The following is a 26,904-nucleotide window of genomic DNA, read 5'->3' as shown; positions in this document are numbered from 1 at the left end:
AATCGCCTGAAGCCAAAGGCCTGAAGTTTAAAAATGTTCTGGAGTTTTTTTTGTAGCTCCATTTGCAGCGTGTTTTTATTTCCATAGAAATTAAAAGAAACATGCGATTTGCACGTTTTTTTGCATTTTTGCGCAATTTTCTTCTCAAATGCAAAAATAAAAAAAAAATGTAATAATACATGAATAAATAAATGTTAAATAAATACACAAATACCTAAAAGTCATCATAAATAAATAATAAAGTAAATTAATAATATGTAATAATAAATAAATAATAATTAACCCTTAACCTTACAAAATATAATGAATAAATCATTATTGTTTTTATTATTATTATTATTTTTATTATTAATAATAATAATTAAAAACAGCAATAAATAAACACCAAACCCGAACAAAAAAAAACCTTAATGATGATAATAATATTATAATAATAATGAAATGTTAATATTATTATTATTTATATGATGTTAGAGTTAGGGTGTTTAATATTTATTTTATTAATATTTTTATTTATTTTTTTAAGGGCTAGAGGTTATTAATTATTACATAGTATTTATTTATTAACTTATTATTTATTTATGATTATTTTTATTTGTGTATTTTTTTACATTTATTTATTCTACATAATATTCTACATTTTCATCAATCTTATAGAGGTGGCCAGCCCCGCCAGGAGGGTCCTTTAAGGCACCTATGTCACATCCTATGGATGGGTATGGGTGGGGAAAGACCAGGGTGATCTACAGACTACAGGACATCAGGGTACGTAAGAGCATCAGTGCTACCTTGGGTAAAATCTCCAAGTGGAGGTTAACAGGACCAGTGGCCCTACTCAAGGAGATGTAGTATCAAGTACTGATCAGCATTACTGGAAACCAGTGCCTTGAAAGTGGACACTAGATTGTGTTAATGAAATATAGCTTGCCATTTGTATATTTGTACCAACTGAACTTCAGTTTTCAACAATTAACTTAAATAACAAGTTAATTTATGTGTTTCTATTGGCATAACTAATTCAAACCAAAATGATAGAGGGCACCCCAAGATTAACCATCAATGTACTTATCTGTGCCTCCATCTGATCCATACCCCCTACAAGGCACTTTTTTGGGTATTATAACACCACCCCAAGAAGCACCACAAAACAAACAGCACAGGTATTCCCCATAACTCCAAATGGGAATTCCAAGATCGCCTTTCTACGGAGCGGCCTAGACAATTTTATTTCTTTATTCTGCTCCCACCATATTATGAACTAGATCTAAAAATTATAACTTTTTTTCCTTTGGTTTCTTTCCTGCAAAATGTCATCTCATTCTGCCCAAAGACCTCCTTGCTTCATGTCCTAGGCATCTGACTTCACCACTCAGTAAGTAAGCCGATTCTAAAATCATCCTGCCCAAAGACCTTCCCACTGCATGTCTTACCCATCTGACTTCTTTAACCGTTAGGCAAGCCTCTTCTCAGCTCATCCTGCCCAAATACCTCTTTACTACATGTCCTACCCATCTGACTTCACCACCCAGTAAGTAAGCCCTTTCCAAACTCATCATGCACAAAGACCTCCTCGCTACATGACCTAACCATCTGACTTCACAAGCCAGTAGGTAAACCCCTTCTCAACTCATCCTGTTCTATAGACCTCCTCACTAGATGTCCTATCCATCTGACTTCACCACCCAGTAGGTAAGCCCATTGTCAGCTCATACTGCCTAAAGCCCTCCTTTCTGTTTGTCCTACAAATCTGATGTCATCACCCAGTAGGTAAGCCCTTCCACAGCTCATGCTGCCCAAATACCTCCTTGGTGTATGTCCTACCCATCTGACTTCACCACCCAGTAGGTAAGCCCATTCTCAGCTCATCTTGCCCAAAGACCTCCTTGCTGTATGTCCTACCCATCTGACTTCACCACCCAGTAGGTAAGCCCATTGTCAGCTCATACTGCCTAAAGCCCTCCTTTCTGTTTGTCCTACAAATCTGATGTCATCACCCAGTAGGTAAGCCCTTCCACAGCTCATGCTGCCCAAATACCTCCTTGGTGTATGTCCTACCCATCTGACTTCACCACCCAGTAGGTAAGCCCATTCTCAGCTCATCTTGCCCAAAGACCTCCTTGCTGTATGTCCTACCCATCTGACTTCACCACCCAGTAGGTAAGCCATTTCTCAGCTCACCCTTCCCAAAGACCTTCTCATTACATGTCCTACCCATCTGACATAACCATCCCATAATTAAGCCTATTTTAAACTCATCTTGCCCAATGACCTTCTCACTGCATGTCTTCGGTAGTTCTTCTCAAGACTTCTGTAGTTCTTTATCATGGGGCCTACCAGGATTCTAATAATTACTGGTCAGAAACCTACATACATCAACCCCTCAAGGCACCCTGTGAGCAACCCAGACTGGCCTGAATAGAAGAGGGTTTTATGGAAAGTCATAACTATTATAAGAAAGTACTATATTTCCTTATATGGTCAGCACATGATAGGAAGCACAGTACATCTTTATTATACATCTCAAAGGCTGGAAGATCTTCCCCAATTTTCCACCATGCCAATCTGTCACCACCCAGTAGGTAAGCCCCTTCTCAGCTCATCCTGCCCAAACACCTCCTTACTGTATGTCCTACCCATCTGAATTCACCACCCAGTAGGTAAGCCCCTTCTCAGCTCATCCTGCCCAAAGACCTTCTCATTACATGTCCTACCCATCTGACTTAACCATCCCATAATTAGGCCTATTTAAACTCCTCTTGCCCAATGACCTTCTCACCACATGTCTTCTGTAGTTCTACTCAACGCTTCTGTAATTCTTTATCATGGGGCCTACCAGGATTCTCATAATTACTGGTCAGAAACCTACAGACATCAACCCCTCAAGGCACCCAGTGAGCAACCCAGACTGGCCTGAATAGAAGAGGGTTTATGGAAAGTCATAACTATTATAAGAAAGTACTATATTTCCTTATAAAGTCAGCACAGTACATCTTTATTATACATCTCAAAGGTTGGAAAATCTTCCCCAATTTTCCACCATGCCAATCTGTCCAACAATAAAAAAAAAAGGAGACCAAAGGAACTTTTATGCTTGATTAGAACAAGCCAGGTAGGTTGCAGACATCATTAGTAGTGTGAATCTCATCATCAGCAGAGTGGATTTACAAATATAGGTTTAACGTTGACCATGTATGATCTCTTTCCAGGATTCGCTCTTTTCAGAGATAAATTATCTCTGTGGTCATCTTGACTATGAAGCAGAGGCGTAACTAGAACCTTCAGGACCCCCAGGCAAGAAACCACGAAGGGCCCCCCCCAGGCCCCTGGCCGGAGCCCTTCCCTTCAAGCCTGGGGCTCTTCCCACTGATCCTGGGGCCCTTTACTCTTGTTGCAGGGCCTTTTATTATGGTCCCGCAGCGGGACCCTTTCACAAGTTCTGCAGTGGGCCCCCTTCCTGCCATCTTGGGGCCTCCCCACGGTGGTGGAATGCCAGGGCCCGGTCGCAAGTGTGACCTTTGCGATCCTGGAAGTTCACCAACTGGTGTCAGTAGTTTTTATTTTTTTGGTATTTTAATTGTATTGTTTTTTATCATTTTATTTTATATATTTACAATGTGACTGACTATGACTCTGCCCATTCAGAAAAGGAAGGAGCTGGTAAATTACATATTTACCGACCCCTTCCTGGTTCTCTACTGTGACACATACCCTGCAGCAGCCCGCAGGAGAGGGGAGGGAGCACAATAGGGGGGGGGGGGACCAGGGGAGCACACAAGGGCCCAGAGACAGCAGAACACAAGTGAACTGGATAGGAGGGGGGGGGAGGCAGCATACAGAGGAACCAATCTCCTCCATTTTCCTCCTGCAGCTACAGGAGGAGGACAGTGATTTCTCTACATGCTGCTCCCTCCCCCCTCCTATCCAGGTGTACAGGGGAGCCGCACAGGCCCCCTGGAGCATGGGGCCCGGTTGCAATTGCAACCCCTGCAACCCCTGTAGTTACGCCCCTGCTATGAAGGCCTGACATGCATAGTGCGGCTTGCAGCATACGCATGAGAGAAAATCTAAAAACGTTTTTTCTCACATTAAGCCCTTCCAAGGTGACAGCTGAAAAGTTGAAGTACCCAAGAATTTAAAATAAGGAAGAATAAGATATATCAGATATATAAAATATGTCTAAATAAAATCTATAAGGGCGCCAATGATGTTTCAACTTGATGATCTTTTATATTATTGTGCGAAGCTCCCGTTTTCCCATTTCTTAACCAAACATTTAGGAACGGCAATATTTTCACAGTTGCTTTCGCTGTGTTACGGAATAAGTTGTAAGCGGGAAGGTGGAGACGGAGCTTTTCTTCCTTCCAGAATTTTATGATGATTTTTAAAAGCGATATTTTTTTTTTTTTCCACTTTCTGTTTGGACGGTTTATGGGAATAGTCGACATGTGTTTTCGTACTCTGACATTAACAGCTGAACGCGGTTTTTCTGTTCTCCTATTTTAACCTAGGAACAGCTTGTTCACAAGAAAATGTAACCGGGGCAAAGACCGCGAGCGCTCAGTCCAAGAACAGGTTGACGTATCCAGAATAAATGAGGGGTGTCAGATGTCGCTGGGATTCCTCTTGGAAGGACAGAGTGAAACATTTTTGGTGTTTTTGTTTATAAAATCTAATTTTCCTAAGTGTCTCTTCTAAGGAGCTGTGTAAGTATAGGAGTACAGCTGCGTGTTTTCTTCAGCAGTGTCTCTAAAATCAGTGTATGTATGCTGTAGCTCTCCATGGTTATCAAGCACTTCTAAAAGGGTGTTACTGGGGATGGGGGAGGTGCTGACCATTTGGCAGCACCCACCTAAGGGTGGCACTGTGAGATTTTCTTAGCAATGAGAGTGGGGCATAGCTCTTGCCCCCGCAATGGGGTACTATTCTTTCCACTGACACCAAGAATGGGAAACTATTCCTCCTACTGACACCAATGATGGGGCACTATTCCTCCCACTGACACCAACAATGAGGCACTATTCCTCCCATTGATAGCAATGATGGGGCACTATTCCTCCCACTGACACCAGTAAGGGGGCACTGTTCCTCCTAATGACACCAACAATGAGGCACTATTCCTCCCACTGACACCAATAATAAGGCACTATTCCTCGCACTAACACCAATGATGAGGCACTATTCCTCCCACTGACACCAATGATGAGGCACTATTTCTCCCACTGACACCAATAATAAGGCACTATTCCTCCCATTGATACCAATGATGGGGCTCTATTCCTCCCACTAACACCAATGATGGGGCACTATTCCTCCCACTGATACCAATGATGGGGCACTATTCCTCCCACTAACACCAATGATGGGGCACTATTCCTCCCACTGATACCAATGATGGGGCACTATTCCTCCCACTAACACCAATGATGGGGCACTATTCCTCCCAGTGATACCAATGATGGGGCACTATTCCTCCCACTAACACCAATGATGGGGCACTATTCCTCCCAGTGATACCAATGATGGGGCACTATTCCTCCCACTGATACCAATGATGGGGCACTATTCCTCCCACTGATACGAATTATGGGGCACTATTCCTCCCAATGGCACCAATGATGGGGCACTATTCCTCCCAATGGCACCAATGATTGGGGCACTATTCCTCCCACTGATACCAATTATGGGGCACTATTCCTCCCAATGGCACCAATGATGGGGCACTATTCCTCCGAATGGCACCAATGATTGGGGCACTATTCCTCCCACTGACACCAATGATGGGGCACTATTCCTCCCACTAACACCAATGATGGGGCACTATTCCTCCCAGTGATACCAATGATGGGGCACTATTTCTTCCACTGAGATCAACATTGAGACATTATTTCTTCCACAGACACCAATGATGGGGCACTATTCCTCCCACTGACACCAATGATGGGGCACTATTCCTCCCACTGACACCAATGATGGGGCACTATTCCTCCCACTGACACCAATGATGGGGCACTATTCCTCCCATTGATACCAATGATGGGGCACTATTCCTCCCACTGACACCAATGACGGGGCACTATTCCTCCCATTGATACCAATGATGGGGCACTATTCCTACCAATGGCACCAATGATGGGGCACTATTCCTCCCACTGACACCAATAATGGGGCACTATTCACTCCATTGATACCAATGATGGGGCACTACTCCTCCCACTGACACCAATAATGGGGCACTATTCCTTCCATTGATACCAATGATGGGGCACTATTCCTCCCACTGACACCAATGATGGGGCACTATTCCTCCCACTGACACCAATGATGGGGTACTATTTCTTCCACTGACATCAATGATAGAGTACAATTACTGACATCAATGATAGAGTACAATTACTGACATCAATGATAGAGTACAATTACTGACATCAATGATGGGGCACTATTCCTCCCACTGACACTAACTATAGAGCGCAATTCCTTAATCAGGAAAACAATGCATTATGGCCACCAGATGGCGCTAGAGATGCAAATAAACATGTTAGACACCATATGGTGAATAGTCATGATGCCTGTTTTTTTTTAAAAAGACCACCTTGTGCATTTAAATCACACATAAAATTATAACAAAAAAATATATATATTTTCATGTCTTCTTTTACTGGATGCAGAGGAGATGCTATAACAAGCGTGGTTGAATCATACAAAGTCTGTACCACATAGAGCCAAAATAATAATAACGTTACTGACCAGGGCTGCAATCCGGGGGGGGGACAGCTCATACACACTTAAGGGGCCCCGGCATCACTAGGGGCCCAGCCTCCCTGGTGTCCCAAGCTGCCAGAGGGTATTCTCTTTGCTGGATTTGGATGTGTTTTTTCCTGGATTGGGCGGTCTCTTTGATAGAGGGGCTGTCTCTTTGATGGAGGGGTTGCCTCTTTGATAAAGGGGCTGTCTCTTTGCTGGACTGGGCTGTCTCTTTGATGGAGGGGCTGTCTCTTTAATGGAGGGGCTGCCTCTTTGCTGAACTGGGCTGTCTTTTTGCTGGAGGGGCTGTCTCTTTGCTGGAGGGGCTGTCTCTTTGCTGGAGGGGCTGTCTCTTTGGTGAAGGTGCTGTCTTTTTGCTAGAGGGGATGTCTCTTTGCTGAAGGGGCTGTCTCTTTGCTGAAGGGGCTGTCTTTTTGCTAGAGGGGATGTCTCTTTGCTGAATTGAGATGTCTCTTTGCGGGATATGGATGTCTCTTTGCTGAATATATGGGTCTGTCTCTTTGCTGTATTGAAATTAAATGGCTATGTGAAGGAAGGTATAGTGAAAATTTTACCCCCCTGTGAAATGGGCATATAAATGAAGGAGAGGTGAAATGTTGTAGTGGCAGGCTTCATATTTTTTGGCCAAAATATTCATTGCTTACTGTTAAGTCTTGAAAGCACTGATGAATTGGAATACACTCTTCATTTTTATATATTAGGTTGCAGGAGTGTTAAATAAAAGTGGGGCACTGAAAGGCTTGGTGAGATGGCCATTGGGCCCTGGGAAATGTTGGTGGTCAAGCCTGGGGGGGCGACCTAAAGCTCTATTTGGGACCCCAAAATTTCTGATGGCTATCCATTGGGAGCCCCTATTAGAGGAAGTCAATTTAAAAAAATGAATGGGACCCAAAAAAATCAATGGCTTTCATTTATAAAGTAAAGGTGTGTGTGTGTGGGGGGGGGGGGGGGGGGGTTTCATGAGAGAAGAATTTGGCATTTCTTGGAATAGGGGAAACTGGAGGTCTGCCGTTTGCATGGATTTACTGGCTATGGGTGGGTAATAAAAAATAAAAAAAAAAAACGAACAAAAAAACGGATGAAATGATAATAGTGGTCGGGAAAGCAGAGGTTTCCTGACTCATGCTGATGTTTTACTCCGCATGTCCTAATTGCTAGTTTAAGTGGTTTTTGTGTTGCTGAAGGTAATTACGGGTGGAGGAAGTGGTAAAATGTTTATAGGCTGTAATTTGGATGTGTTATGTGTTTGTTCGCTAATTAGCCAGATAATTAATGCGGCATGTGATTGTAATTCAACGCTTTTAGCATCAACACGGGCATTACTATTAATATACATTATATTGTCAAAAGTATTGGGACGCCTGCCTTTACACGCACATGAATTGTAATGGCATCCCAGTCTTAGTCCGTAGGGTTCAATATTGAGTTGGCCCCCCCTTTGCAGCTATAACAGCTTCAACTCTTCTGGGAAGGTTGTCCACAAGGTTTAGGAGTGTGTCTATGGGAATGTTTGACCATTCTTCCAGAAGTGCATTTGTGAGGTCAGGCACTGATGTTGGACTCACCACTGACCCCAGGACTCTGCGTCACTTACTACTGATTCCTAAACTCTGTGTTAGATACCACTGACCCCCTGACGCTGCCTTAGTTAGTACTGCACTCTCCAACAGAGCCCCAGATAATAGTAAAAACCTGAGTCCTGGTGATCACACAGGAAGAGCTTAATTGGGAAGAATGCAGCTCTGTAGCCAATGCTCGCTTTGTATATTTAACCACTTCCCGCGAATCGTCGTACCTGTACGTCGGCTCATAGAAGTGGTTGTAGCGGGATGATATGCAGCTGCAGGCATCAACTCGGTATTGTTCTTTAGAGCCGGCGGTCGGCTTTCAGAAGATAACACCCAATGCGGCTCGGGAACCGCTGAGCCATTATCCCAGCGAGCGGGAAGGGACATCCCACTGCCTTCTGCAGCTCTGCCCATGTCTCCCGTCCCACCCGGAGACCTGAGCAACCAGCCAGCATGTCCGCCAGCTGGTTGGAAGCCCGAACAAAGCCAGATTCGGCTTTGATCGGGTCTCCGATGTTGTAACCCGGAATCGTCATGTCACTTTACTAATATATAAAACTGTCAAGTATTCAAAAATGCCCATTTCGGCAACCCCAAACACACCTCAGAGATGGCCACTGCCTTGCTAAAGAAGCGGAGGGTAAAGGTGATGGACTGGCCAAGCATGTCTCCAGACCTAAACCCTATTGAGCATCTGTGGGGCATCCACAAACGGAAGGTGGAGGAGCGCAAGGTCTCTAACATCCGCCAGCTCTGTGATGTCACCATGGAGGAGTGGAAGAGGACTCCAGTGGCAACCTGTGAAGCTCTGATGAACTCCATGCCCAAGAGGGTAAAGGCAGTGCTGGAAAATAATGGTGGCCACACAAAATATTGACACTTTGGGCCCAGTTTGGACATTGTCACTTAGGGGTGTCCTCACTTTTGTTGCCAGTGGTTTACACATTAATGGCTGCGTGTTGAGTTATTTTGTGGGGACAGCAAATTTACACTGTTATACAAGCTGTACACTCACTGTGACGGTACTCACCGTCACTGGGAGTAAAAGACAGATACTTAATGGTTTGGATTGCTTCAAGTGGGACAGTAAAATTTGTCAGCCATGTATCTCTCAGGAAATATGAAGATTTGATCCCACTTTGCACTGTGAGACCTATAGCCTGTTGCCAAGAAGTCTGACTCCTAAATAATCATAGCAATATGTAGATGTGTATTCCATGTACTTCAATGTAGGAGACGGACAGACTGTCATTGCCAGTCTTGTCCTACTGTCTGTTCTGAGGTGGGATGTGTATTGTGTTAAGTCTGCCTGTCCCATTGTTAAATGTTAAAGTGGAGTTCCGGCCTATTTTGCAACTTTAGTGATTCCTGGAGTGCCCGCTATGCTGATCAACAATTGGGCATTTTAAATTTTTTTTCGGGGGTCCCTTACCTTATTTTCAGGGCATTTTTGATTGTACTTCCTCCTTCTCCCACCTCTGTGGCCACGGCCTTTGCATTGCATCCTGGAAGCTGTTTGTCATCACTCCCAGGAGGCTGGAATCAGGAAGAACTCCCAGAACACTCCCTGGAATCAGGAAGAACTCCCAGAACACTCCCTGGAATCAGGAAGGACACAGCAATTTACACTGCGGCTTCAGATGCCCACAACCAAGATGGCCTCACCCAGACAGTGTTTTTAAAAGTAAGATTTTGACTAAAATCCAATACTGTACACCTTGTAAGTATGAGAATAGCAGTTCTGTAAAGGGCGATGGATTAGTGTTATAGGGGTATTTTTAGTTAAAAAAGGTATTTGAGGCTGGAACTCCGCTTTAATGAGCCCACGTTGTTCTGTTCAGATGTCTAGATAATTAGTTCAGGTTAATTCTATTTCTGTATACAATTTCATCTGCATATGATAATGTAATCAGGCAACCCCTGACCTGTGTGTGGTAATCTGATCAGGAGGGGGAGGTCCATGCTGTATATAAATTCCGTGTGACTGTTCAATAAAGAGTGATTCCTGTACAAGCTAAGTTATTGGCTAGCTTTGTATGAGGGCGGCTGGGAAAATCTAGTATATATGTTTAAGACTGTAGGAAGCCGTATACTGACGGAAGCCCACAAACACAGTGTGGTTCAAGATTCCGTTACACTCACTACTTTACATTGTAGCATTTGTGTCATTTCTTCAGTGTTGTCACATGAAAAGATATAATAAAATATTTACAAAAATGTGAGGGGTGTACTAATTTTTGTGAGATACTGTATATGGTTTAGCTCTGCACATTTTTGCTTTATAATAGTAAAAACCTGCCAGGGGTTCTAACCTTTCCCCCACTCCATCCGAGACTAAATAGAAAATGTTGGCTGGACAAACACTTTAATGCTAACCATTCTCCTAAGGATTTGTTATACTTCCTCTACAACCACTTGGCGTCTCCTGTCTAGCTGAGCGCGCCGCCGCCGCCAAGTCAGGGCCCGCCTCCCCCATCAATGAAGCATCAATGTGTCCATCTACTATGGCAGCAACATGTACATTTCAAACCGCTAAATGACTTCATTACTCTGCAATACATTTCCATTATCTGTAACTGGACGAGGGCTGGCTCCATCGCACGCGGATTCTTGCGGTTTCACGTAAAAACGCGTGCTGCCTTAGAAAAAAAAAAAATCCTTTTTCCGCTTTTAGGGCAGCGTAGGATCTGGGGATAATGCCTAATGACAAAACCACCGGCTGGAAGGGCGATACGGAGGATAAACGCAGAATAGGTGACGAGCGAGAGCAGCTGAAATCTTAGACGTTGCGATCCCGCGGTGTACTTAACAAATACAGTGTGCTAATAGGTAATGATGTAACCAAACTGCTCCGGGCGAGCAAATGTCTTCTCCAGAATCTCTGCAGCTCGATCGTTCTAATCCCCGGCCTCTCCGGTTAACAAGACGCATGAAAGGAGCCTTGACGGTTATACGGCACTGGCGTCTCGTAGCTTTACTCGCAGACAAAGTTCTATTTCCGAGATTTCCTAATATCTCCTGACCAATAAAATGTCCATTTTTTTTCGGGAGTGGGGGGGGGGGGGGGTTGTAACCCTAAAAATCTGATCTCTGTGCTTCCTTTTTAACCACTTCTGGACCGGAAAGATTTTCCCCCTTAATGACCAGGCTATATTTTGCGATTTGGCACTGCGTTACTTTAACAGACAATTGCGCGGTCGTGCGACGCTGTACCCAAATAAAATTGATGTCCTTTTTTTCCCACAAATAGCTTTCTTTTGGCGGTATTTGATCAACTCTGCGATTTTTTTTATTTTTTGCGCCATAAACAAAAAAAGAGCGACAATTCTGAAAAAAAAAAAACATTGTTCACATTCTGCTATATAACATTCCCCCCCAAAAAATTAAAAAATCTAAATTTTTTAACATTTTGTTTTCTGCTACATATTTTCGTAATTTGATTGGTTTGCGCAAAAGTTATCACATCAACTAACTACGGGAAAGATTTATGTCATTTTTATTGTTTTTTTTTTACTAGTAATGGCGGCGATCTGCGATTTTTAGCGGGACTGTGACATTGCGGTGGACAGATTGGACCCCTAACTGACATTTTTGACACATTTGGGGGGACCAGTGACATTACTACAGTAATCAGGGCTAAAAATATGCATTGTTACTGTAATAATGACACTGGCAGGGAAGGGGTTAACGGTATAGGTTATCAAGGGGTTAAATGTGAGCCTAGGGGAGTGTTTCTAACTGTATGGGGCGGGGTTTGTGAAATTATCATAGAGACATGTGATCCTATATAGAAGGATCACAGGTGCTCTGTGATCATTCCAGGGAGGACAGTCGGCTGTGTTTACAACAGCTGACCGTTCTTCTCTCTCAGCAGGGAGCGATCGCGGGTGTCAGGCGGCAATTGGAGCCCCCTGACCCGTGCATCGGAGGGCCGCACTGCCGCAGTAAATAGGCGGCGGGCGGTCGGAAAGAGGTTAATATATTTGCAGGTTAAAACATTTTCGCATGCTAGAGGTAACACTTGCAGGTTTTTATTACCTCCCACATATTGCAGCACCCCCTTCCCCCAGAAGGACAACGCCATCTTTGTTCAGGCATCATCCAGGGTCACCATCTTCTTCCTGAGAGGAGATGTTGGCTTAGGGATGACACAGTCATGTCATTTTTGGTTCCTGTGCTGTTCTTGGCTGTGTTCATAAATGTTTGACACAGATCAGCCCCTACTGCAGCCTTTTTCTAGTAGTTGCAGGGGAGAGGAGGGAGCGATCGACAACGGCTGGGAATTCCGGAAGCAGTGATGTCACCCATAAGCTCCTTTGTCCCAGCTGTTGTCAGGGCTCTCTCCTCTCCCCTGCAGCCACCTCTCAGGGCTGCTTATAGGGGGGGTTCCTCTGGGCTTTCTGTAGGGGGCCCAGGCACACAGCGGTCCCAGGCAGCGGGGGGATCGGTGCGGTGGGATGGGAGGACAATTACAGAACAATGCACTGTGTCAGTGTCTCTCCCTGCAGCAGCTGAAATCCTCTTTCTCTCCTCTCCCTCTCAGCTGCTGGAGGGAGAGACACAGACAGAGTGCTTTGTGTCTGTGTCTCTCCCACAGACCTTATTGGTCGGGGTCGGTAAGGAGAGCTTGGAATCTTTTTGTGTCTTGTTATATGCATTGCCCTTCTAATGCTCCTTGCTGCAGAGACCAGTTACAGGTGTGAACAGTAACCATTTGTTTGTGCTATGGTGGCTGCAGATGCCTGTTTCTGCTGGGTGGCGAGTCTGGTGGGCTCCTCTCCCTCTCTGCTGAGGATCGCTTGGTGCTTTGTGCCTGGCGACCGGGTGGTGCTGCCAGCGCGGTGGGGGTTGTCCCTTTGCAGTATTTTACACATTTTTTGGGGTCCCCCTGGTGACTCATGGAGTCTTTGGAGCACATCTCCCCACCTGATCCCCTCTCTAAGACTCAGGGGCCTTCCGGGTCCCAACCATCCATCTATGCACCGACGGCAGTTCTGGAGTCCTTTGTGTCCCTGGTGGAGGTGGTTTTCGGGTAACGGCTAGCTAAAAGCACCCCCCGATTTCCCCTGCCTCATCTATCTCATCAGATCTTGAATCTGATTCGGCCGCCGCGGATTTGGGTCGCCCTGTTGGGTCTGCGACCACGCGCCCGGAATCCTCAGATAATGAGGACAATTCCTCCACATCTGCAACCGCGCACGAAAAGGCGCTGGTGGAAGCATTGATTGTATCTTTTCGTGAGACCTTAAAGATGGAGGACGCAGCTGCGACGGAGGCGCAGGTCCCCTTTGGCACTCACAAGCCATCCAGAGCGGCAGAATTGTCGCTAAAGAGTGACTCTAATCGTAATCCTCTAACCTTAACCCCCCTAACTCTAACCCAAAGGATCTTAGTTAACCTTTCACAAACCAGAGCAAGTCATGCTAATCCCCTAACCCCAACCCTCTATTTAAACCCTAACTCTGACCCTAATGCCTAGCCATAACCCTCTACCTATAATGCTATCTCTCGTTTATAACTCTTAAGTTAACCTAACCCTCTAACTCCAACCCCCTAAATCCAACCCCAATCCTTCTCCCTCTAATCCTCTGACTGTAACCCTAACCCCAACTTGTGAACCCTAACCCCCAAAGTTCACGTTTCACAAGCTAGAGAAAATCATTCTAATTCCAAACCTTTAACCACTTGCCGACCGCCTCACGACTTTTTACTGCAGCAGTCAGCCGCTTACAGGCAAAGTGACGTAGACCTACGTCGCTCCCGCCCCCGCTCGTTCCCTGCCTAGCCAGCGCATGTGACCAGCGGCTCCAATGTCCGCCGGCCACTCGCGATCTCCCGCAGTAGAGGGAGAATGACAGGCGGCTGATGTAAACACAGCCGTCTGTCATTCTCACTGAAGTAGGCACAGAGGCTATGTGATCCTGCTATATAGGATCGCATTCTCTGTGGTTACTTCACTAGCCACGCCCCCTATCAGCTAGAACCACGCCCCTAGGGACACACTTAACCCCTTGATCACCAATAAAGGTAACCCCCTTCCCTGCCATTTTTACAGTAACCGTGCATATGTATAGCACTGATTACTGTAGTAATGTCACTGGTACCCCCAAAAGTGTCAAAAATGTAAGTCAGGGGTCCGATCTGTCCTCCGCAATGTTGCAGTCCCGCAAAAAAAATCGCAGATCGCCGCCATTACTAGTTAAAAAAAAAAAAACAATAAAAATGACAAAAATCTTTCCCGTAGTTAGTAAACGCGATAACTTTTGCGCAAACCAATCAAAATACGCTTATTGCGATTTTTTTTTTACCAAACATATGTAGCAGAAAACAAATTGGCCTAAAATGTTAAAAAATTTTGATTTTTACAAAGTTTGTAGCGCAAAAAAAAAAAAAAAAAAATCGCACAGGTGATCAAATACTGTTTGTGGGAAAAAAAGGATGTCAATTTCATTTGGGTACAGCGTTGCAGGACTGCGCAATCGTCCATTAAAGTCACGCAGTGCAGAATCGCAAAATAGGGCCTGGTCATTGAGCAGCCAAATCCTCCAGGGCTTAAGTGGTTAACTCTAACCCTAACCATCTAACTCTAACCCTTTCCCTCTAACCCTAACTCTCTAACCCTAACCCTCTTACCCTAAACCTCTAACTCTAACCCAAACACTCTAACTCCAACCTTCTAACTCTAACCTTAACCCTCTAACCCTCTAACTCTAATCCTAACCTTTTAACCATAACCCTAACCCTATCCCTCTAGCCCTAACCCTCTAACTCTAAACTTAACCCTCTATCCCTAACCCTCTAACTATAAGCCTAACTATCTATCTCTAACCTCTATCCCTACCCTCTATCCTTAAACCTCTAACTCTAACCCTATACCCATAACCCTGTATCCCTAGCCTCTATCTCTAACCCTCTAACTCTAAGCTTAACCATCTATCCTTAACTATATCCCTAACCTTCTAACCATCTCACTCTAACTCTAACCCTCTAGCTCTATCCCTAACCCTCTAATTCTAACCCTACCCTTCTAACTCTCTAACCCTAACCCTCTAACTCTAATCCTCCATCCCTAACCCTCTAACTCTAACACTAACCCTCACACTCTAACCCTCTATCCCTAACCATCTAACTCTAAACCTAACCCTCTATCCCTACTCCTCTAACTTTAAACCTAATCGTCTATCCCTAACCCTAACCCTCTATCAGTATCCCTACCCTCTATCCCTAACCCTCTAACTCTAAGCTTAACCCTCTATCCCTAATCCTAGATCCTAAACCCTCTAACTCTATCCCTAATCTTCTAACTCTGCACTAACCCTCTCACTCTAACCCTAACCCTCTAACTCTAACCCTAACCCTCTAACCGTAACCCCCTAACCCTACCCCTCTAACTCTAACCCTCTAGCTCTATCCCTAACACTCTAATGCTAACCCTACCCCTCAAACTCTCTTACTCTATTGCTAAGCCTCTAATTCTAACCCTACCCCTCTAACACTAACTCTAACTCTCTAACCCTAACCCTCTATTTATAACCCTCTAACTCTATCCCTCTAACTCCAACCCTCTAACTCCAACCTTCGAACCCTAATCCTCTATCTGTAACCCTCTAACTCCAACCCTCTAACTCCAACCTTCTAACCCTAACCCTCTAACCCTAACCCTCTAACCCTAACCCTCTAACCCTAATCCTCTATCTGTAACCCTCTAACTCTATCCCTCTAACTCCAACCCTCTAACTCCAACCTTCTAACCCTAATCCTCTATCTGTAACCCTCTAACTCTAAGCTTAACCCTCTATCCCCAACCCTCTAACTCTATCCCGAACCCTCTCACTCTAACCCTTACCCCCTAACCCTAATTCTCTAACCCTAACCCTCAAATTCTAACCCTCTAACTCTAACCTTCTAACCCTCTAAACCTAGCCCTAACCCAAGGATCCCAGTTAACCCTTCACAAAGCAAAGCAAGTCAGGCTTAGCATATCATGAAAGGATACATTAGTACAGGTTACTATTAATGAAAAATGTTTTAAAGACGTAACCAACTACAGCACTCTGATATTTAATACGGTTATGCAGACTCAGAAGCTGGGAGTAACTGTTACACTTTTAGGTAAACCACCACACTGAATAAAACTGCACCAGTACACCATATTTGACATAACCTATGTTGGGTCACCTGCGGCCTTCTTTGGACTTTATCTTTTCACCTCTCACCTTGCCTATTTTTTGTTTGTAGGAACAAGAAGATCCAAACAAACTGGCGACCAGCTGGCCGGACTATTACATCGACCGAATCAACTCCATGGCAGCTGTAAGTGACTTCCATCTCATTTACTTATATATTTATTTATTTATATTTTTTAAATTGTAGACATGTTCAGGATGAAAGAAATAGTTTTGGATCGATTCGTTAAGTTACTAATTTCCTTTTGATTATTAATTTTCGTCCGGATTCAGATTTTTTTCAATGGATTCGAAGTTTTCGAATCACATTTGAATCAAATTTTAATTGAAAATATCAAATTGATCCAAATTCTTTGTGAAGAATAGCTGGTTCTATTCGAAATTTGAATTTTGGAAGACGGTTATATTCTTTCTTTTTTTTCTATTCTATTCTAACTTGTTCTATTTCTATTCTATTCTAATCTTTTCTATCCCATTCTTTTGAATTCTTGTCCTTTTTTTTTTTTGCATTCTATTTTATTCTATACTTTTATTTTCTATTCTATTCTATTTTTTTGTTCTATTCTTTTCTAATTTCGAATTTCGGAAGATGGATATATTCTATTCTATTCTATTTTGTTATTCTATTTTATATTTTTGTTTTGTTTTCTATTCTAATATTTTACATTCTATTCTATTCTGTTTTATTCTTTTCTGTTCTTTTGGGAATTTTTCGACGATGGCTACATTTTAACACAAATACACACAGTTTTTGAAGGAAACCAGCAATAGACAGCAATATGTTTATATTTAGAATTTGTTTTAGAATTTGATTCAAATTGATTCGTATTTCAGACTAAATTTCGGTTTGTAACTTCTGATTTATTTAAATTTGTTACTGTTGTAATTCGGAAATTTCTTTATCTTTAAAACCAAAAGATAAATAAAAAATTTTCTTTTGCTTTAAAAAAAAATAAAAATGTTGACTTCTAGCCTGAACCGGAAGTGACGTTGTGACTGGTCCTCCAAGGCCATAGAGGTGATCAAAGAGAATCTACTCTTGGATCCCCTCTGTGACTCGCTGGCCGCACCGTTGGATTAATTCTCAGGCAAACCGGTGAAAACGGTAAGCCGGAGAAACACCTGGGAGGGGGCGGGGGTTTCGTTCCCTCCTGCCACTTCTGAAAGCGTTCCAGCGACTCATGAAAAAAGCTGTGGTCCTCCAAGGCCATTGAGGCGATCAAAGATAATCCAGATCTATTCTCTTCTTTACCTTTAAAATCAAAAGATTAAAAAAAAATTATCTTTGCTTTAAAAAAAAAAAAAAATGTTTACTTCCAGCCTGAACCGTAAATGACGTTGTGACGTCACTCTGGTACTCCAAGGCTAAAGAGGTGATCAAAGACAATGCAGATCTAAAGACCTCAAGTCTCTTCTTTACCTTTGAAATCAAAAGATAAAAAAAAAATGTATTTGCTTTAAAAAAAATAAAAATGTTTACTTCCAACTTGGACCGTAAGTGACGTTGTGACGTCACTCTGGTCCTCCAAGGCCATAGAAGCAATCAAAGACAATCCAGATCTAATGACCTCAAATCTCTTCTTTACCTTTAAAATCAAAATATAACAAAAAAAATTATCTTTGTTTTAAAAATAAATTAAAATGTTTGCTTCCAGCCTGAACCGTAAGCGACGTTGTGACGTCGCTCTGGTCCTCCAAGGTCATAGAGGCGATCAAAGACAATCCAGATCTAAATACTCCAAATCTCTTCTTTAACTTTTTAAAATAAAAAGATAAAAAAGAAAAATATCTTTTGCTTTAAAAAAATAAAAATGTTTACTTCCAGCTTGGACCGGAATTGACGTTGTGACGTCGCTCTGGTCCTCCAAGGCCATAGAGACGATCAAAGACAATCCAGATCTAAAGACCTCAAATCTCTTCTTTACCTTTAAAATCAAAAGATAAAAAAAATTATCTTTTTACTTTAAAAAAAAAAATGAAAATGTTTGCTTCCAGCCTTGACCGGAAGTGACGTGTGACGTCACTCTGGTCCTCCAAGGTCATAGAGGCGATCAAAGAGAATCTACTCTTGGATCTCCTCTGTGACTACCTGGCCACACCATTGGATTGTTTCTCAGGCAAACTGGTAAAAACGGTAACCCGGAGAAACACCTGCGAGCAGGGGGTGGTCGTCTTCGGAAAGCTTTCCAGCGGCTCATGAAAAAAGCCAACCGCCAAGTGTAAAAAAACGATACTGGGGTTATGGCGGATATCTTCCGCCATAATCCCGGTAAATCACTTCAATGCAGAGCCAGTCAGAGCCTGTGGCTGTGCACATGTGCTTACAGGGAACATGCTTACAGGAGGAAAGAGCAAAATGGGCGGGTCATTGACCAAGCTGTACTGCCTACCTGCACTTCCTGGGTCAGGCTCTTGGCTGTGCTGTTTGGCAGGGGTGTCTGGATCACAGAACTGGCTGAACAAAACTGGAAATGCTTTGGCAGGTAAAAACAGTTCCCATAAATGCATATAAGTGTATTCATCGCCTTGCCAGGTTTTTGGCTTTGAGGAGGATGTTGTAGGAGGGTTCGTATTGACCGAATATTACGGGAAGGGCCAAGCTGATGTTTTCTTAGTCTGTTGATTTATGATTGTATTGTGTTGTTGGACGTTACTTTCCTCCACATATAATGAATGAGCATTGAACTGGAACAAATGCTTACTCTTTCATCTGACCGCTAATAAAAATAAATTCCTCATCCATCACCGAGTGCTCGGTTCCCGGTGAGCCGCCATTTACCCTTCCAAAGCACCATTAGAGGAGATGTGGTATGAGAAGACCACCCCGATAACAGGAGATTGGGGGGGGGGGGCAGGGTATAAGGGAAGATTGGGGGGGGGGCAGGGTGTAAGAGAAGATTGGGGGCAGGGTATAAGGGAAGATTGGGGGGAGGGCGGGGTATAAGAGAAGATTGGGGGGCAGGGTAAAAGGAAAGATTGGGGGGGCAGGGTATAAGGGAAGATTGGGGGGGGGCAGGGTGTAAGAGAAGATTGGGGGGCAGGGTATAAGGGAAGATTGGGGGGAGGGCAGGGTATAAGAGAAGATTGGGGGGCAGGGTATAAGGGAAGATTGGGGGGGCAGGGTATAAGGGAAGATTGGGGGGGCAGGGTATAATGGAAGAGTAGGGGAGGGCAGGGTATAAGGGAAGATTGGGGGCAGGGTAAAAGGAAAGATTGGGGGGGGGCAGGGTATAAGGGAAGATTGGGGGGGGGGCAGGGTATAAGGGAAAAGTGGGGGAGGGCAGGGTATAAGGGAAGATTGGGCGGGCAGGGTATAAGGGAAGAGTGGGGGAGGGCAGGGTATAAGGGAAGATTGGGGGGCAGGGTATAAGGAAAGATTGGGGGGGGGCAGGGTATATGGGAAGTCATGTACTCAACCGCTCAAACTTTGTTTCATTCTTTGAGGGTCACCCCGCCCATATATGGTCTTTCAGGTTGTAGTGGATTCCGGGGATTTGATGGATAACTCCAGTTATGTGCAATAGAAAAAATAACAAAGAATAATATAATGTACACAATTGAGACACAAATCCTATTGTAATTAAATGTTAAAAAAAAATTACATTTCCTTTTTTAATCTGCAGCCGCTGTACTTTTCTGTAAAATGCAATATGACCACCTGGAGGCGCTCTATAAACAGATGGTATACAGAGCACAACCCCTCCCCCCAGAAACATAATTTCCTGCTTTTGTGATTGGCTCACTGATTTTCCCAGAAGTCTGCACTAAGACACAAGTCAGATTTCTGGCATCCCCTGCAACAAAAAATTCATTTTTGGTGAAATATTCCCAAAAGGAAATCACATCTAAAGAGATACAGACCCAGCAGCTTTCCTCATTAGAGCCCTGCAGGTGCAGCAGCTGGTTGATAGGTATGAAACCACTCCCATTAGACTCACTTTCCCACATGGACACAGACAAACACACAGGGAATTCTTCAGAACAACAAAAGATCAGAATCTGCTACAAAGTTTTTTATAATCCTTGCAATGTACAGAGATCACCCAGAGGGGTATGTTTTTTTTTTCAATAAAAGTGGAGTTATGCTTTAATCACTTGCCTATTGGGCACTTTCATCCCCTTCCTGCCCAGGCCAACTTTCAGCTTTCATCACTGTTGCATTTTGAATGACAATTACGCGGTCATGCAACGCTGTACCCATATTAAATTGTTAGCATTTTTTTTTTTTAGACAGATAGAGCTTTCTTTTGGATGTATTTAATCACCACTGTTTTATTTTTTTTATTTTTTGCTAAACAAATAATAAAAGACTGAACATTTTGAAAAAAGAAAAAACTTTTTAGTTTATGTTATAAAATTTTGCCTGACCGGACGGGGGCTGGCCTGCAAGGTAATCGCCTCGCATCATGGTTGCATATAACCGAGTCTCAGCCCGAGTCGCAGCATTCCTCCTGGCCGACAGACCCCCCCCCCCCCATTTCGATGAAGAGGAGGTTCTGTCTGGAGCGTTGCCCGCCTGGTTCCTGGTATGGTAAGTAACTGTCCCCCCTCTCCCCCTGGAGCATTATGGGGTGGACGTGGGCCCCTCCATGGGACAGTCAGACCCATGAGTTCCCCTCTATCCTGTTAGGCACCCCCCTCATCAGTCTGGTGGTCCCTGTAGGTCATATCGCTCCCAGTCAGCCCCCCCCCTCCTTCACTGACGCTGGGGCTGTGGGATGGCCTGGTCGACCGCCTTGGGTGGGGGCAGGTGCTGTGCTGGCGATGGGGGCGGGGGATGCACCAACAGGTGATTAGCTTTGGGGGGGGCTGTACCTGGGGGGGCTCCTGCCGAGGGCCCCCCTTCCGGCCTGTCCTGCTTTCTGAGGCATAGGGATTGCTCCTGGGTCCCTGGGAGCCTCGAGGTGCAATGCCGGGCCACCATTTTGCTGTAGCCTGTGTGCTCAATGCACGGCGGCCATGTTTGTGTAGTCCGGTGGCCATTTTGCGGTGGTTTGCCATTGAAAGTAGTGACGGCCATGTCAGTAGAGCCCTATGGGGTTCAGGGCCTCCTCTGGTGGATCCAAGCGAACTTAGTCTGGCAAGTTGGGAGCGGGCTTATCCAGATCCATGGACAAGGCTCCTTTAACATGAAGATGCCCCCTCACCCCTATCGGGGGTGGGGGGAAATCTTCGCTGGTTTCCGAGCCGTTGGTTTCCCTGGTACAAGACAAGTGGGTCCATGAAGTCATACGGTCTGACTACAAGATCGAGTTTCGCTCTTACCCCCTGGCAAGAATCTTTCCTTCCAACCTGCACCTGTCCCCGGACTGCTTACAGGGTCTGTTTGGGGTGGTACAAGACCTGTTACTTCAAGGGGTGATTTTCCGGTTCCTACATCGGAACGTTTTCAGGGTTTTTACTCAAACCTGTTCACAGTTCCCAGGAAGAAAGGCAAGGTGCGTCCAATCCTGGACCCCAGGCGCTGAACTGCTTTGTGCGGGTGCAGAAGTTCAGAAGGGAGTCCATTCGCACGGTGGTGGCATCCCTACATCAGGGGGATTTTCCTGCCTCTATCGACATCAAGGATGCTTACTTTCACATTGCAAAATGTGCTGGTCACCAGCGTTTCCTCCGCTTTGCCGTGTGGGACGAGCATTATCAGTTTGTGGCATTACCCTTTGTTCTCGCCTCTGCTCCTCGGGTGTTCACCCCGGTGCTAGCATTGTCATGCCAATGGGGGATTGTGGTACTGGGCTACTTGGATGACCTCCTTCTGTGAGCGGAGTCTCCTACTGCTTTGGTGGAAAACCTGGAAATCATCATACGAACCCTGAGGGAGTTCGGCTGGATTCTGAATTTTCAGAAGTCTGCTCTGGTTCCGTCCACAAAGCTGGACTATCTGGGTCTGACTCTGGACTCGGCCTTAGCCAGAGTGCTCCTTCCTCTGGACAAACTCCAGAAATTGCAGGCTGAATTTCCTCTCCTGCCGTCCAGCAGCATACTGTGTATATATATACAGTATGTATATATATAAATATTTAGCTGAGACCCTGGAGAATAAAGTGGTGGCCGTTGCAGTTTTTTATGTCACATGGGATATGCGCAGCAGTTTTTTTTTTAATTTTACCCCTCCTGCTGCTTCCAAAAGCGATCCAGCAGCTTATCAACCACTTGGATTGCTTTTAGCAGAAACAGAATCACCAGCTAAGAAAAAAAAAAACCAGGGTTATGGCTGACAGTTGTCATAGCCCCAGTAAACCGCTTCAAACCCACAAGGTATATAAACGTATTGTGGTCTTGAAGTGAATACATTGAATCATGTATAATAATAATAATAATATATCCAAAGTGTTTCCGGTATTAAAATAAAAAGCTGCAGTCATCCTGTGACCTGCAGTCCCACGGGAGGAGGAGATGCTTTCCTATCCCTGTTCAGATTTGGCGAGTTGTTCCCTGGCAGCGCTGCAGCTGGGAGGCGGTGTCATTGCGCTTCGCCAACTGCTGCCGCTGTTTATTTTTTCCTGTAAACAGACAGTATATTTCTATGAATCATACGCCGTCTTTAGGAAATGCAAGATGTTTAATTTAGTGCACTGTTTTCTGCCGGTCCGTCTTGCATGACGTCAATCCTTCCATCTGGAGATCTCAGGAAGTCATCATTATTTTAGCGCATCTTCCCGTCCAACTTCATCACAAAGACAAAAAACACAAGGACACAATTCCATCTTCTGTTACCAGGACTCTGCTCAACAATAGTGTCGCCAGCGATATATATATGAAATGTGATCTCTCATGCAGGCCACACCCCTTCTCCTACCCTAACCATTTAATGCGTTTGGTGGTTGGTTTGCCCCATTGCATTCGAGGGCAGGGGGTCACCTCCAAAGTACAGATCAGCCTTTCTCAACCAGGATTCTGTGGAACTCTAGGCCATGGTGTCACCCCTCTGGCGGGTGTCACCCGGTGCGGACCGCACCCACCGCACCCCCCTAGTGACGCCACTGCTCTAGGGCTCCTCCGGAGGTTGCTAGGAGTTCCTTGAGCAATAATGAGTTTCTACTTCTCAGATGAGTAACAACTGTCTCCAACGATCCATTTGTTAGCTATCTGTAAGGTGGAGATTCCACCAGTCCAATGTTCCTCTGTTATCTCACTCCAAGTAACAGAATAGGGCAATTATTCTCTCCTTCCTATACCTCTAGACCAGGCCATAGATCTCAGTAACGCGGGTTCAGTCCCGGTTGCTATTGGATACCGAGCACTATAGGAGGGGGCCTAATCATTGACCCCCTCGGTAGCGGAGGACCTGTCACTCTTACCAGGTACTATACCTTACGACTGGTTACTTAGTGGCTTGAACTTGTGCTTGGTTACCCTTATAAACTGCATTCCTCTTGCCAAGTTAACCCTTTTGTCGTGGGGTTCCTTCATACCTGTTTGTACTTTTACAGACCCAGGTTCCTTAGATACGCCAGAACCAACATGCACCCCTTGTGTTGGAGCTGGAGAAGGTCCAGAGAAGGGCAACTAAACTAATTAGGGGATTGGAGGACCTTAATTATGAAGAGCGTCTGCAATCGCTTGATTTATTCTCCCTGGAGAAGAGACGCCTGAGAGGGGACATGATAGCAATTTATAAGTATCTCAATGGTGATCTCAGCATAGAAAAAAAGCTATTCAGTCAGAAAGATTGCATAAGGACTAGAGGGCATACAATGCATCTGGAGGAGAAGCGTTTTAACCTCAGGCAACGAGGGGGGTTCTTTACTGTTAGGGCTACAAGATTGTGGAATTCTCTACCACAAGAGGTGGTTTCCGCGGGAAGTATGGTGGCTTTCAAAAGGACTCTTAGACGTACATCTCAAGAATCAGAACATTCAGGGTTATGCAAGATGATTACGGCCACACACACCTACACAGGTTGAACTGGATGGACTATTGTCTTTATTCAACCTCACCTACTATGTAACTATGTAATAACTTCAGACCAGACTCAGAATGTTTAATGTAACTTTAGTGAACGAGTTGCAGCATAACAGTTCAATATGAACAACATCCTCAACCCTAATCTAACTATAGTTGTCTGGCTGCCCAGGCATACCTCCATGGGGTGAGAGTCCAACTTTGTATTCTCCATGGCTTTGATGTCTCCGAAAATCCAGGAGCCTTCAGTGAGACGCAGCAGCCCGATACCACAAGCCTTTGAGCCTAAACCTCAGCCTCCCCCCTTTTTATAGAACAGATGGGCTGGATGGGACCTAAAAGCCCAGAAACTGAGCTCACGTAACTTAACCCTGGCCTGGGCTAGTCACTAACATACTAAGGCCAACATGTCACAACCTGCCTACATGTTCACCAATGATGTTACTGGATACAACAATTCAGCCACAACTAGCTTCTTTAGGGGTAGTCCTACCCCCCTATTGGTAAGGTCCACCCCTCACATTTTTGTAAATATTTTATTCTATCTTTTCATGTGACAACACTGAAGAAATGACACTTTGCTACAATGTAAAGTAGTGAGTATACAGCTTGTATAACAGTGTAAATTTGCTGTCCCCTCAAAATAACTCAACGCACAGCCATTAATGTCTAAACCGCTGGCAACAAAAGTGAGTACACCCCTAAGTGACAATGTCCAAATTGGGCCCAATTAGCCATTTTCCCTCCCCAGTGTCATGTGACTCGTTAGTGTTACAAGATCTCAGGTGTGAATGGGGAGCAGGTGTGTTAAATTTGGTGTTATCGCTCTCACTCTCTCATACTGGTCACTGGAAGTTCAGCATGGCACCTCATGGGAAAGAACTCTGAGGATCTGAAAAAAGAATTGTTGCTCTACATAAAGATGGCCTAGGCTATAAGGCTATAATAAGATTGCCAAGAGCCTGAAACTGAGCTGCAGCACGGTGGCCAAGACCATACAGCGGTTTAACAGGACAGGTTCCACTCAGAACAGGCCTCGCCATGGTCGACCAAAGAAGTTGAGTGCACGTGCTCAGTGTCATATCCAGAGATTGTCTTTGGGAAATAGACGTATGAGTGCTGCCAGCATTGCTGCAGAGGTTGAAGGAGTGGGATATCAGCCTGTCAGTGCTCAGACCATACGCCGCACACTGCATCAAATTGGTCTGCATGGCTGTCATCCCAGAAGGAAGCCTCTTCTAAAGATGATGCACAAGAAAGCCCGCAAACAGTTTGCTGAAGACAAGCAGACTAAGGACATGGATTACTGGAACCATCTCCTGTGGTCTGATGAAACCAAGATAAACTTATTTGGTTCAGATGGTGTCAAGCGTGTGTGGCGGCAACCAGGTGAGGAGTACAAAGACAAGTGTGTCTTCCTACAGTGAAGCATGGTGGTGGGAGTGTCATGGTCTGGGGCTGCATGAGTGCTGCCGGCACTGGGGAGCTACAGTTCATTGAGGGAACCATGAATGCCAACATGTACTGTGACATACTGAAGCAGAGCATGATCCCCTCCCTTCAGAGACTGGGCCGCAGGGCAGTATTCCAACATGATAACGACCCCAAACACCTCCAAGATGACCACTGCCTTACTAAAGGAGCTGAGGGTAAAGGTGATGGACTGGCCAAGCATGTCTCCAGACCTAAACCCTACTGAGCATCTGTGGGGCATCCTCAAATGGATGGTGGAGGAGCGCAAGGTCTCTACCATCCACCAGCTCTGTGATGTCATCATGGAGGAGTGGAAGAGAACTCCAGTGGCAACCTGTGAAGCTCTGGTGAACTCCATGCCCAAGAGGGTTAAGGCAGTGCTGGAAAATAATGGTGGCCACACAAACTATTGACACTTTGGGCCCAATTTGGACATTTTCATTTAGGGGTGTACTCACTTTTGTTGCCAGTGGTTTAGAAATTAGTGGCTGTGTTGAGTTATTTTGAGGGGACAGCAAATTTTCTCTGTTATACAAGCTGTACACTCACTACTTTACATTGTAGCAAAGTGTCATTTCTTCAGTGTTGTCACATAAAAAGATAGAATAAAATATTTACAAAAATGTAAGAGGTGTACTCACTTTTGTGAGATACTATATATGCAACTCAAATATATTTGTATAAATACATATCCAATACTGAAGATTGCCCCATTCCACTATCAGTCTGAAAGAAAGAGCTTGTTTGCCTATATCCGCCTTTCTCAACTTGGGTTCCTCCAGACGTTGGTAGGGGTTCCTTGAGCAATGAACAATTTCTGCCTCTCAGGTAAGTAACGACGGACACCAATGACCTTTTTAGCTATCCGTGAGAGGATATTTCCTATTGACTATCATACTAATGTACCTTGAGTTTTAGATTATTTATTAGAAGGGGTTCCTTGAGACCAGGAAGGTGTTTCAAAGGTTCCTCTATGTTGAAAAGGCTGAGAAAGGTTGGCCTACATG

General features: G+C 44.6%; 1 protein-coding gene across 2 annotated transcripts in view; it reads left to right on the top strand.

Moving 5' to 3' along the window:
* The window catches only part of DAAM2 (dishevelled associated activator of morphogenesis 2), a 342,052-nt gene that overhangs the window by 92,830 nt on the left and 222,318 nt on the right, over nucleotides 1–26,904 (top strand). For both annotated transcript variants that reach the window (XM_082249299.1, XM_082249298.1), the window contains exon 4: nucleotides 16,572–16,646. In XM_082249299.1, coding sequence (XP_082105425.1) covers nucleotides 16,572–16,646 — 75 coding nt within the window. The remainder of the gene's footprint in view (nucleotides 1–16,571; nucleotides 16,647–26,904) is intronic.

This window comes from Pelophylax lessonae (assembly GCF_965119305.1).
Source record: "Pelophylax lessonae genome assembly, chromosome: 3".
In the NCBI taxonomy this organism is placed as follows: Eukaryota; Metazoa; Chordata; class Amphibia; order Anura; family Ranidae; genus Pelophylax; species Pelophylax lessonae.
This window is presented reverse-complemented; position numbering and strand designations above follow the sequence as displayed.